Raw genomic sequence first — 12968 nt, 5'->3', positions numbered from 1 at the left:
ACTACTCCTCTTACTTTCAGGCAAAGTGTGTATTCTTGTTCCAAGACTTCTGAAGTACGCATGTTTCATGGCCTCTTCTGCTGAAATTCTCTTCTTCGATTCATACTATTAACATAAAAGGACACAAGTGTGTTGGTTTTCATTAAAAAACTCTTTGCATCAAGTGATTTCATCAAAGGGAGAAATAGAGTTCTAGTTGCTCGATATTTCCCGCCAACTCACTAGGACAAATTTGTTTTCATTACTTTTATTTCACACATGAAAATCTAACATATGTTATCTAAATCAGCGTTATCAACATGTAACGAGATTGCTAAAATAGTCAAAATAACTGCTGTAAATGGATGCAAGTCAAAAATATACTTAATCTTTATTTATAGATGTAACAATGATTAGATGACAGATTTCTGTCTACATTATATTCTGTCTACATTATATTCGAATATTAAATTGCAATGAAAAGCTATTACATTAGAACACAAGTTTTCTAATTCAATGGACTATGCTGCAGCGTTTTGCGTAAAATGGAACTTTAGGCAACATGGTCTTCTATCTGTGCTCAAATGTCTACTGCTTAGCATATGTGGACCTTTGGACAAAGATGCAGACATTTAAAAAGCTGTATACAGGTAAGAACAAAGTCCAAACAAGCACTGCAAGTACTGTTCTGAGACAATGTGTAAACAGATGAAGACCTGATGTAGAATTTAAATCACAGGCTGCAAAGCAGAGTAACTGCACTTCACCTTACGTGCTAGGAGTTTTTAAGACTGTGAAGTTACAGTGCTTCTGCATCTACTCAAAAACTTAAGAGTTGGCCTTCCATCTTGCTTCCCCTCTTCTTGCTTTTGGCTCATTTTTAATACAGATTAAAATATTAAACCCACATACCACTTCACCTTTTCAATACAGTTTGCAAGATCAAAGAGTAATATTACACCTTAGCAACTGCTTCTCTAGGAGTAAGCCAAGTTCATCGTTACAGAAATTTAGTACTTGTAGTTAAAAGTTCTGTTTTAATGCTGTATTTCACAAGAGATTTAGTTTTTTCAGGCAATGGCTAACATAAAATCAATTGTATTTTTACAAAAAGTAGTAAGAGAAGAAATCACTTCTGGGGAAAAAAAAAAATTAAACATCAAGTTTTAAGTTCTTACAGTACATAGGCTTCCCAAAACTGTCATTCTTCCCGAATCTATCATCCATTACAGACTCAGCACTAAACTTGCACTTTTATAAAGTAAAGCCACAAAACACATCTTACTTGAAGGAACTTCGCTATCAATTCAATTCCTTCCGTGTCTAGCCTAAAAATAAAAATATTTTTAAAAATTAAAAGTTATTGAACTATATTTACAAAAACAAAACTGCAAAGGAACTGACGTCATTCAATGATATCAAACCTGAAAATTAAATTTGAACATGGAAATGCTTTCACCTAAACAACTTTTCTGCATCTTAATATGCATACATACAAGTACCAATATCTCATAACAAGTCTATTTGAAAAGCACTGGGGACAGACAAATCCTGAGTTTTGGATTGTGATTTACTAGGTTAACCTCGATCATTTATTTCGGCAAAAAAGGGGTTTTTTTTGTTTGTTTGTTTGTTGGTTTTTTTTGTTTTGTTTTGTTTTAAACCTAACACTACTCATTTAATAGAAGGACAAAATGTTAGATCTTTTTCTTCAAAATCAATAAAAAATGTTGTAGTCTTTGTCATAAAGTTTATTTATAATAACTGTGCAGACCCTTCAAATTCCTCATAATGGTTTCAGAATGATTTCAAGAGACTGCTCAAGGAAACCTTGCCATTTTAACAATGGGCCTATTATATAACAGAAGAGAATTTGGGTTATTTAGGAAGTGCTGTGTGAATACTCCTACTATGCAGGCGTTATTAATTGGAGTTTATAGCTCTATAGGTCATTAAGGAGCTATGGTACCTTGAATGATATTAGACAAAGTAATCACATAGTACCAGGATTATGCTTTGCATTACTGTCTGCCCACAATAACACAACTGACGTGTAGTTTTCCAGCATTCAGTAGCAGAACGTACTTGGAAACATCTTCACACTTTCAAATATGCAAAGCCACAGGGATGTATATTTTCTATTAATAAAACACAAAGTACCTTGGTGCATGGTTGATGAGGGGTTGTGGTTTATACTTAGGAAAGTTATAGTTTCTAAATTCATCACTGGAAGAAATGCCTGGCCATGTTTCTTGACATGGGGTTCCTGCATTTAAGAAAAAGCAACAAATTTAACTTAAACAAATGTAAAAAACCAACTTTGACATAAATAAGTATTTAATCCTGTAATTTAAACTGTAAAGAAAGAAAAAAAAAAATCAGTTAATGAGTCTACGTTGTACAAACTCAGCTGCGCACTCAGCTCAATAATTTTTCAAGAGTACACTCATTCACCTTAATTACAATGCAATATAAAATATCATTGTTTATAGATAAAGATCTACAGTTCTCATGGAAAAAGTGTTTAGAACAAACATATAGCATTAACATTACTGCTAGAAGTATCCGTTTACCCAGAAGTCTGAAAATTAAGTGCAGTTCATCTTCAACAGTCGAACCAGGAAAAAGAGGCCTTCCTGATGCCATTTCAAAAAATATGCATCCAACACCCCTTTATAAAAACAGAGAAAAAAGATATATCAGAAACAATCCAACAATTTAAGCTTTCAGCTCTTAAAGACTTCTGTGATTTCTCCTCAATTAAAACAAATTATTAAATTAGTTGTTAGCCACATGCTGCTATTAGAAATATTGTTTTGAAAGACATGTAGCAACAAAAGAACTGTCAAAGACTAAACAAAACCTATGCCATAGTTATATCCTCTTCCTTCAGATGTCAAGTGTATCAATTGTATTAAAGCTCACAGTAAAATACCATGTTATGTTATCATGTCATTAGGAGAACATGTTTGGTTTTTTTTTTCCCTAACACTGTGGGCCTAATGCCTGCTTATGCTAAGCAATAAAAAGGTACACTCTGTTTTCAGAGAGAAATAATAGCATCTTCCCTGTCTGCCAATCCTTTCTCTAAAAATCTAACCCAGTTGTAGCCTTCAAAAATTCAAAGGATGAATATTTGAATGCTACTATAAAATAAAAAGTTGACATTTTTTCAACTTGACTGAGAACAAAAATTTAATTAGATAAAGCTCTACAAACCACATGTCAATTTGAGTTGAATACTCTGAAGATCCGAGGAGAACATCAGGTGGTCTGTACCATAACGTGACAACTTCATTGGAATAGGTCTTCGTAGGAACAGACTTCGCTCTAGCCAATCCTTGACAAACAGAGAAAGAGAGAGTCACGTGCAGCTTGCTGAAACCTTTTTTTTGAGTGAAATTGACAAAGAATTTTTAAGAGTTAAATCAAACTTCTTATACTTGCTAAATACATTCCCTTAATGTTCATTAAAGAGCCCTAATAAATACATTTCTACCATTTGTGATTTGCCTCTCAGTATTTAGGGCAATCTCATGATCAGCATTTTTAAGCATAGAAGGCAGGTAAACAGATCAAAACCTGGAGTAATCCTATAAATTTCATTAGAACAGCAAAGCATTAGATCAATATGACACCTCCTCCCTTTGAAAACCCATCCGCACTATTTCCATTTGAGAATTACGTTGCAAAAGGCAGAAGGCAACAAATTAATAATGAAACGGTAGAAACAGACCAAATCAGTGCGGGATCAGCAGGGGTTTTCCATCCTAACATTGTCAGTTTGTCAGTAAAATCTTCAATAAAATTTAGGTCTATCATGTCAGATGCAATCTTCTGAGCAACTTTCATTCACACAGAAGGGGAAAAAACAGTGGTAGCAGAACTTTCAAAGGACCTTCCTGACACAGAAGATAACAGGAAACTGTGAATGCCCCACTCTACTGGAAATCCCAAGGGAACTTGGTGTATCAGTGATGGAGTGACATCTGACAATTTAGCACACGGACAGACCCTTTCTCTCTCCCGTTGTGGTTACTCTGCTTTGGAGTGACTGTGGAGTGTTGGGAAAAGCAACTTGAGCTCCACCTTAAGGATCTGACCAAGTGTCAATTTCAAAGGAAGCTGTAAGACTACTTTCAAACCACAAGTCAAGCGACAGTATTACCTATACACGTATTGCTTTGATTACGAATATCCTGTAAAAGGCTGACTTTCATTTTCCATCTGAGAATGCACAAATTCACTATAAACCCGACGTTTCCTTATAAAGAAAACATGTCTCTCTCTTGCTGAGTGAAGAAAGTATTTGTTACAGAATAATTTCAGGCCATACCAAAGTCTGCAAGCTTCAGTTCTCCTTTCTCGTTGATTAGTAGATTTTGTGGCTTCAGATCTCGATGTAATACCTTTCTCCTATGACAGTATGCCAAACCACGAAGAATCTGGTATAAAAATAGCTACAAAAGAGAACATTTATATAAATTAGACTAAAAATGTTAATCTACAGATTACATGACTAAACCAGCCCACTTGGGCACTGTAGAGTTAAGTCTTTGAATTGTAAGCAGGACAAAAATACTTCTCAAAAAGTTACTTTTCCATATGAACACATTCTGAACATCATTATTGTTTACAGACCTAAAATCCCTTTATGCTAATGCACTGCTTTAACACGATACTTTACAACAAAGATTTTAGGAGCAATTTGTTCTGCTTAACTGAAGAGAACCACAGGGCTGTTTATTTTTAAGTAAGCATTTACCAATGCTCTTCCCCACACTCATGTCTTTAAAGGGAACTGTCTCTGACTATTCTCATGTTCCCTTCTGCCACAGAATCCCTTCTGAAAATGGAGCTCAGCATCTATCCTATCGTGCTAAACTATGTAAAGAACATTTTGGCGTGCTATTGGAAAAATACACTTCGATTCACAAACTCATGAAACATGGAGAAACGGAGAAAGGAGGATTACTAAAACAGCCCAACTGCCTCTGGCATTTATATTCATCCTCTCACCTTGACACACACAGGTTTATTTTAGTCCTTTGGAACAGCAAGCCAAGCAAGCAACTTCAATCATGCATATTAATGCCGCACATATATAGACAGAGAAGCAGTAAGGGATGAAGAAAGGTTTAGCAGAGGGCAGCCAAGCAAGTTTACTGTATCACTGCATTAAGAACTATTATTTTTGTTTCTGTAAAAGGTCTGATCTTAAACATGGGACTTTTGGTAGCCATTGCTGGCATTTACCACACAGCAGTCCTCAGCCAGTATAGATGATCAAACGTACAATGAAAAAATACAGAGCATTACAGAAAGCAACGTTTACCAATGTGATAAATTCAGCATGTAATAGGACTTTTGAGGAGAAACACTAGAATGTTTTTATATGACCATTTTCTAACACATCAGTTTATTTTTGTACCAGGTGACACCACCAAATTCTTTTTCCTAAACTGGAAAAATACACAGCAGGTGTAGTTTACATCCATCTGTTCTCAGTCTGCTTACGTGGGATTTATCTGTTCTAGAAAAAAAAGGAATTGGGATCGATTTTTTTCTTTTTCTTTTTCAAAGAGCGGAATGAGAAGCAACAAGTTTTGTTTCATCTGCTCATGTCCATACTGTTGCAGGGGTAGTTGGTCCCAAGTAATATTAACAAGACTGTTGTGGAAATCAATAGCCATCTCTAGGGTGCACTGGGACTGCAAGGATTAGTCAAGAAGGCAAAGCAGATTATTCTACAGAAATTGTGGATCTTCACCACAGTTGGCATGGATCCTTTTGGAAATGCACAGCATGACATGTATTAGCTCAAAATTTTGTTTGAAACAGTAATATCTGCAGAGATGACACACATCTTTATATTATACATCCTCATTTTGTTAAAACTCAAAAAACTAAAATTAGCTGAGGAATATGAGGGGAATGATGACAGGGACGTCTCTCAAATGTTAATAATGACCCAAACCCCCCAGTTATTGTTAGGTAAGCACCTACCGCTACTACGGTTAAGCAGCTGTTCTGGTTTCCCAGTGCCAAAGCTACTGACCATATAAATCTGCCTTAGGGCATAGCTTAAACCATAGGCAAACAAGGAAAAACAGTTCCTCTGCTTAGCTTGGATTACCACAAGCAGATTCTGCTTGTTCTCTAACTGCACTTACTACACGAATCAGCTTCCCACTTACAGCTTTTCTTTATATATTTTTAAGCTTAAAGCACTACTTACTAACTTGTGGTTAATTAAAAACACAAGCGTAATTATGCTTTTTGTTGTCTCTCTGAACTAGATACAAATTAAAGAATTTCCCTTTGCAGACTCTCAAAGGAAGCAAAAGAGTAGGTTAAGGGCAGATGTCTTTCCCTAGAGATACTTACTGCAATGTGACAACAAAATAAAAGAAAAAGCTATCCAAACAGTAACCAGTATCTAGACTGAATCCCATATGCAATTCAACAAAGAACAGATTTCTCAACATGCAACTAAGCCAAAACCAAGGATGACAACTCTACTGGAATGCACACAAACCCCATCACTTCACAGTATTTAGTACACTGTGTTGTCAACCACGTTTGTGCCACATGCTCCTGTAGAAGAATAAAAGTAATTTTCCTACCATGCGTGCACACTCATGGTTTTGTTCTTTAGGATCACAGCTTAAAGTTAATTTTTTTCAAGAAGAGTTTCTCAAACACATCTACCATACAAATAACATCCCTTATATGAATTATATATGGCTTAATGAAGAGGTTTTGAAGGTGCAGTCCAGCACAGGCTGCAACACAGCAAGGTGATACTGGTAACCCAGCCTCCTCGGACAACTTCATTCATTTCAAGGTAGGATTGTCCTCTGTTTGGAATCTTGTTTATAAAGTCATAAGTATTAAAGAACGTAAACAGTTATTCCAGTTTTCCAAATCAAAACCTGCTTGTTAGGAGAGAGGTAATACTTGAACCTGAGTTAGTTTCAGCAGGCCAGACTGGAAACTGACTCACTTGACCTGGCCACAGCCATAGTTAAAAGCAACAGACAATTAAACCTTAAAGAAAATACTTTCCATTTTATTACTAATGGAAAGATGAACATCACTCATTCTTAAATATGTATTATTAATTTCTTACTTGTGTGGTAGGCAATGGCATCCAAACCCACATTCATGATTGAGGCTACATTTTTCTCAGTGTGCATATATAAATTTTATTTGAGGATATACCAAACTACAGATTTAACTTAATAAATGAGTATAAAATAACAGAAGGACAAGAAGAGGTCAAAAGAGTTATGAATGTATTATTTTTTAGGAAGTTTTTAATTTTAAATATGTAACTTTGAAGAGAATAAAAACATATAAAGTTATATAATCTCCTGTTTTCAGTGCTTTAAACACTTAAAAGCCATTGAAACCAAAAAGAAAGACTCTATCTGATGTCAAATGTAGTTAAGCCAAGCTCAAACATCAAAAAGGAAGTTAAGTTTCTTAATTTTATTGTTTTTTTAGAAGCCCTAAGCCATATAGCTCCCGATTATTAAGTTCTCTGAAATTCTCAGAACAGAGAAAGTTTGAAGATAGTAACTGTCACTGAAAACACTCACCTTTACATTGTGCATACTCATGATGTTACCACAGTCATCCATGTACTGCTTCAGATCCTTGTCCTGTCAAAACACCATCATCATTGTTCAGTAAGATTGTGGACAACAGATGATTATAAACATTATTTATTGTTAGTACTGAAATAATTAATTAGAAAACTGAGTTTTCTGCAAAAGATGCTCAATGATAAAAAACCTAAAAGCCTGAACATGCAGCAAACTCTGTCTTTCCAGAGGATATAAATACCCATTTTCCAGCAAGCTGCATCGTCCCAGACAACATTATTTTTTATTGCCTTCTCCTCCATCTTGTGTGCACCACAGTATTTTATGAAATTGCTACATTCTCCAATTACATTGGAAGTAAAGAGGGATGAAGAAAAACTCTTATTATGCTTGTGTATTCCAGCATATTATACAAAAAATATCAGGTACAGCTTCAGCGAGAAAGTGAAAAGTCTACAACAGAAGAGGCGAGCAAGCGAGATATCTAATTGTGGACACTTGCTTGAAAAGCTTGTTACAAAAAGATGGAATGTGTTGTTTACTTCGAAGCATACTTTTTTCCTTAGCTAACTTGCAAGAGTTGCATCACAACAGAAAAATATTGTTTGAACAATAGTGTGATTATCTTTTTTTACAGTTAATGATTTTGGTACAAGTAGACAGTTTGCTCAGGTAGATCACCACTAACTGCTATAATGAAACTCTGAAATGATCAGAACAGTATTTACTAATTTATAGGAATTCAGGAACTGAATACACTTTTCTCATTTTTAAGCTGAATGATTCTAGATGCAGGAGAAAACTATAACAGTCCCAGTATTTTTAAAAAGAGTACAGAATTTTGTTATGTCTGTGTTACTTAGAAACAATAAATCGAATGTAAAGCTCGCTAGTTGTTGAAGCACTTACCAGATATTCGAAAACAAGAGTCAAAGACTTGTCTGTGTGCACAATATCATGTAATGTAACAATATTTGCATGCTTCAGATCTTTTAATAATGACACTGCAAAACAGAATTGTAAGTATAAAATAAATAAATGCGAAACGCATGAGCAGTAAATGCATTTCGAGCAAGTTCATACATATAAGCTATTTATTTTTTTTAACTAAAAAGCTATTTTTAAGAACATAATACTCATATAGATTAAGTTAATAAGGAAGGTGTTTAATCAAAACACCAAACAGACATTTGAGTAACAAACTGTAACTATTTCCTAAATTATACATTTCAGGCAGAAGTAGTCATTTGGTAAAATGTATTCTGAATTCCTCAAAGTTACTCACTAATAATAGTCTAATCCAGTATAAAATCATCCATTTATAACACTGCATTTGAAACCACAACCACCCCCCAATAAAGTAAGTAAAATTGAAACACTAGCTCTGTATACATCGAGACTACAATTTTCCTCATCAAAACTAATACCAATTTCATTAATCTCCCATGTAGCCTATGTATTTCCAAGTACCAACAGTACTTTGGTTAAAAAGAAATTCAGAAGTATCTGAAATTCTAAGAAGTTACATAAAAAATTATCACCTTCTCTTATGGCTGTGCATGGTGCTCCCTCTTCATGTTCCAGGCGGATTTCTTTCAGAGCTACCAGGTTCTCTGTCAATTTACTTCTCCCCTTATAAACTGTTGCGTAAGTACCCTACGAAATGGAAAAAGAAGGAAACTCTTACCAATTGTTCATTCATTGAAAGGTAAGTTCAAGAAGAAAATATAAACTTCTGTCTGAGGTTCTAATAGGTTTCATTTTGCATATGAATAGTTTTTACATTGTCTTCTTATGATATATGTAAAACTACAAAAATATTTTGTAAGCACAGGTCTGAACACACAGAAGACACAAGGGATGTGTATGCTTAACAACTCTGAAAATTACATGGAAAGCTGTACACCACATAGCTACTAAAGAAGTCAGATCAGGTAGTGTTAAGTTCACTTAAGTTCACTTGCTGAGATCATTTACCCTCTTGAAAAGCTCTATTTGATTAAAACTAGCTCAGGTATCTCTACGCTACACTGCGGTTATGTTTCCAAAGGCTGCAGACATACTCTTCCATTACTTTTATGAAAACATGTAACTCCTTTTGATAGCTTCTTGTCTTTATTACATATTTTACGTAAGAATCTTTTTTTGCGGGGGAGGGGAGTTGCCAAAGTTTCATTTTGGTTGACATAACAAACAGTGAATATTATGAAGCTTATCTTTCTCAATTTTTTTTTTTTTTGCTTAGACAATAAGAGATTCAAAACTCTCAAGGCATGTTACATAAGGACAAGAAATTCTGACAAAACAGCAAGTAGGTATAACTAATCCCAGCAATTGCAAAGAGGAAGCAACACAGTTATGGAAATTGCCCTAGGTTACAGTACATAGCTGGTGTCGTCCACTACACTTTGTAAGCAAGTGAGATAATGTACACCCACAACTATGACTCCATAGCTACTAGATTAACATTCCTCCAAAGATACGCAACGTTGTGTCATGTCTAGTGACCCATCTAACAAGTACTAGAGGCAAAACGAAAAATAAACGTGTTTCGAAATGAAAACATTGCAAACGGAGATCTAGCTGCAATATTCACAGCAGAGATGCTGACCAGCCCTGCCTCCTTCTGTAATGTGCAGTGAGTCCCATTCCAGTGCTCCTTGTCCATTTTTGATCCTGTTGGCCAACCTCAACCAGACTGGACAGGACTGACGCCTGGCCCCTCCTGAATTCTACCATTTCTCTGGAAGTCAGAGGCTGAGTGGAGGCAGAAAGCCGTATTGCTGCCTTCCCACAAGGAAAGGCAAACTCAGTGTTAGGCACTTCACTTGGCAGCACCCAGCCGTCTGCCCAGCTCAGGCGTGCAGGCTTCTGTACTGCCTGCTCCCTGCAAGCACTGGCTTCTTGTCCAGCACGAGTGCTCCCTAACACCTAACTCACAGCAGGAGGATGCCAGACTTAACTAGTTTTATTATCGACAGAATAACTTTGTCTATCTGCACACAAAGCAAGTCTACGTAAGAAGGTCAAAGATCCTTTGCTACTGGAGTCTTGCTCTTTCCCAGCGCACTGATGGTTTTCCTGCCTTTTTTTTTTGCTTATTATATATGCACAGAACATTTGTGTGGTTGTGACATTGTTACACATGATGAATATGTTTCATTTATTGAAAAGATAAATTCAATGGGTATTTTGAGGGATATGGATATTTTCAGTTAATATTTATGTAAATTTTTACATAAAACATTATCATCAAAGTAATAATAATTTCAAAAGAAAGCTATACATACCTCTCCAAGCTTTTCTAGCTTGATATAGGTTTCCATTTTTCCAAATCCAATTTCTGACTGCAATGAAAAGAAATAGAACATCGATCACTAAAACTGAACACTTTATTTACACATCATTTAATCAGCAAGCTAAACTTTTTTCCAGAAAAATACCTGATAGTACTTGACCAAACACCGCACAGTTCTGCTATTTTAAAAACAATTTAGCATATTATGATATAAATGCGTCCCAATATTCAAGCCTAATGCTCAGCTTGTTGGCCAGTCTACTGTGTATCCTGGAAGGACTATGCACTGAGTTACACTTAGACTGAAACCCCACTTTACCCTAACTCCTACTTAAGTCTTCTCTGCTCTTCTGATCTGATTATTACTAATAAGGTTGTTATAGCTCAAAGCACAGAAGTCATCTCAAACTATTCCAGCCTTTCTCTTGCTTAGCATAACCATATGCTGCTGCTGCTTTCAAAATAACTTTCATTACTTATTTGCTCTCTAATATATATAACACATTCAAGATCTCAGCTCCAGTCTTCCTCTCCCATTCTGACCTCTCACTGTCTTTCAGTCTAAAACTCTTGTCCGTAAAATCCCTAAACATCGTTCTTCCACGACCTTCAGCTTTGCCTCAACAACTTACGTGTCATGGCTCATAACTTCAAGTCTTTGTGTATCTTACTTGCACCTATTCAACTTCTCTTTTTTTGTCACCAACTTCGCACTGCAACGCAAGCCAGGAGGGTTTGCCTGCCTCTATAACACCTTCTTCTGAAGACCAAGATCATTACTCTCTTCCTGTTCAAATCCACTGCTACTCTCATATTTAATACAGTTATTGCTTACAGTTATTTTCATGTAAGCCCATTGTTGATTACACCAAAGCTTTATGTTGTAAACCAAAACCATTGTCAATTACACCAAAGCTTTATGAGTGTAAAGAATGCTGAAAGCAGACATGTAAAACACGTCAATTTTTAAACCTATTTTCAAAGTACATATAGCCTGTACCCTGTCAAAATCCCAAATCCACAGGCTTCATGGGGTTTTGCTTTACTGACAATTGAACATACACTAAGACGAAAAAGCCAGGTCTTCTCTCTAGCATCACCGCCTCCTTTCAATTCCAAACATAGCTCTCCACTTGCTGTTTCTTTCTAAGGAATGATACTTTGACCCCGGACTAGCTTCGGCACCTACGTCGACAAGTCTGAATACGTTGATTTGCTCCTAAAATCCGATGGATACTGAAGTTGTATATTATTTCACGGTAACACAGCGTAACATAAATACTGCTGACTGTATTAAGATTTGACAACAATATAATGCGAAGGTATACTAAGAAAAGTTGCATTAATACTTAATTTTCAGAACACATGCATGAAAATACATCTGAAGTAAGTGTAAGATCTTGTCTGTAAACATATCTGACATACCTAAGAGAAAAAATGGGCACATAATTATGTTAAATATTATAATATTAAGAGTAATTCTGCTTTATTAAATTAGTTACAGAATTGAAATGTTTTAAAACTGCATAAGGATACTTTAGCACCAAGCATACTTAGGAGCTTGTTGAAGCCAAGCTCTTTATCCCAAAATACAAGCAAAGTTGATATTTGACAACTACAGAACTCCAGTGAGATTTTAAACATACCACTGATATAGGTACAATGTTAGTAAAATAAATATTGTGTTTCCAAAGTGCATTTTGACCTATTTAAACAAACATATCTTGAAGCGAGTATTAGATGGTATTAGAATTAAAAAGATAGGCTGCTTAGTTTACAGGAGAAACAAAAGGAGAGCTCATAGCCATTGGCCTGGTTATTGCCAGACAGTCTGGAATGCAACTTAGACGTCTGACTTCTAAGACACCTCAATGTTGTTCATCAAGACTAACAAAATCTTCTTCAGACAACAAAATCATAAAATAATTCCTACATACAGAGGACAGATATTCTTCAAGACCTGCCTTTCAATGTGTTTTGTTTTTTTTAATCACATTTTGGTTGCCTACCAGTCGTAAGAAAAACTAATTTTTAGATTCCTCACACTAAGATCAATTTCCTTTTTCCTTCAAAATAATTTC

General features: G+C 35.5%; 1 protein-coding gene across 4 annotated transcripts in view; it reads right to left on the bottom strand.

The window, feature by feature from the left end:
* The window catches only part of CDK17 (cyclin dependent kinase 17), a 95161-nt gene that overhangs the window by 2446 nt on the left and 79747 nt on the right, over positions 1–12968 (bottom strand). For all 4 annotated transcript variants that reach the window (XM_082310971.1, XM_082310970.1, XM_082310969.1 and 1 more), the window contains 10 exons: positions 10880–10936; positions 9131–9245; positions 8499–8593; positions 7584–7646; positions 4316–4439; positions 3199–3319; positions 2553–2650; positions 2140–2245; positions 1265–1307; positions 15–105 (listed from right to left, as the gene is read on the bottom strand). In XM_082310971.1, coding sequence (XP_082167097.1) covers positions 15–105; positions 1265–1307; positions 2140–2245; positions 2553–2650; positions 3199–3319; positions 4316–4439; positions 7584–7646; positions 8499–8593; positions 9131–9245; positions 10880–10936 — 913 coding nt within the window. The remainder of the gene's footprint in view (positions 1–14; positions 106–1264; positions 1308–2139; positions 2246–2552; positions 2651–3198; positions 3320–4315; positions 4440–7583; positions 7647–8498; positions 8594–9130; positions 9246–10879; positions 10937–12968) is intronic.

This window comes from Platalea leucorodia, assembly GCF_965183815.1.
Source record: "Platalea leucorodia genome assembly, chromosome: 4".
NCBI lineage: Eukaryota > Metazoa > Chordata > Aves > Pelecaniformes > Threskiornithidae > Platalea > Platalea leucorodia.
The sequence above is the reverse complement of the archived record's forward strand: the minus strand, read 5'-3'. Positions and strand labels throughout refer to the sequence as shown.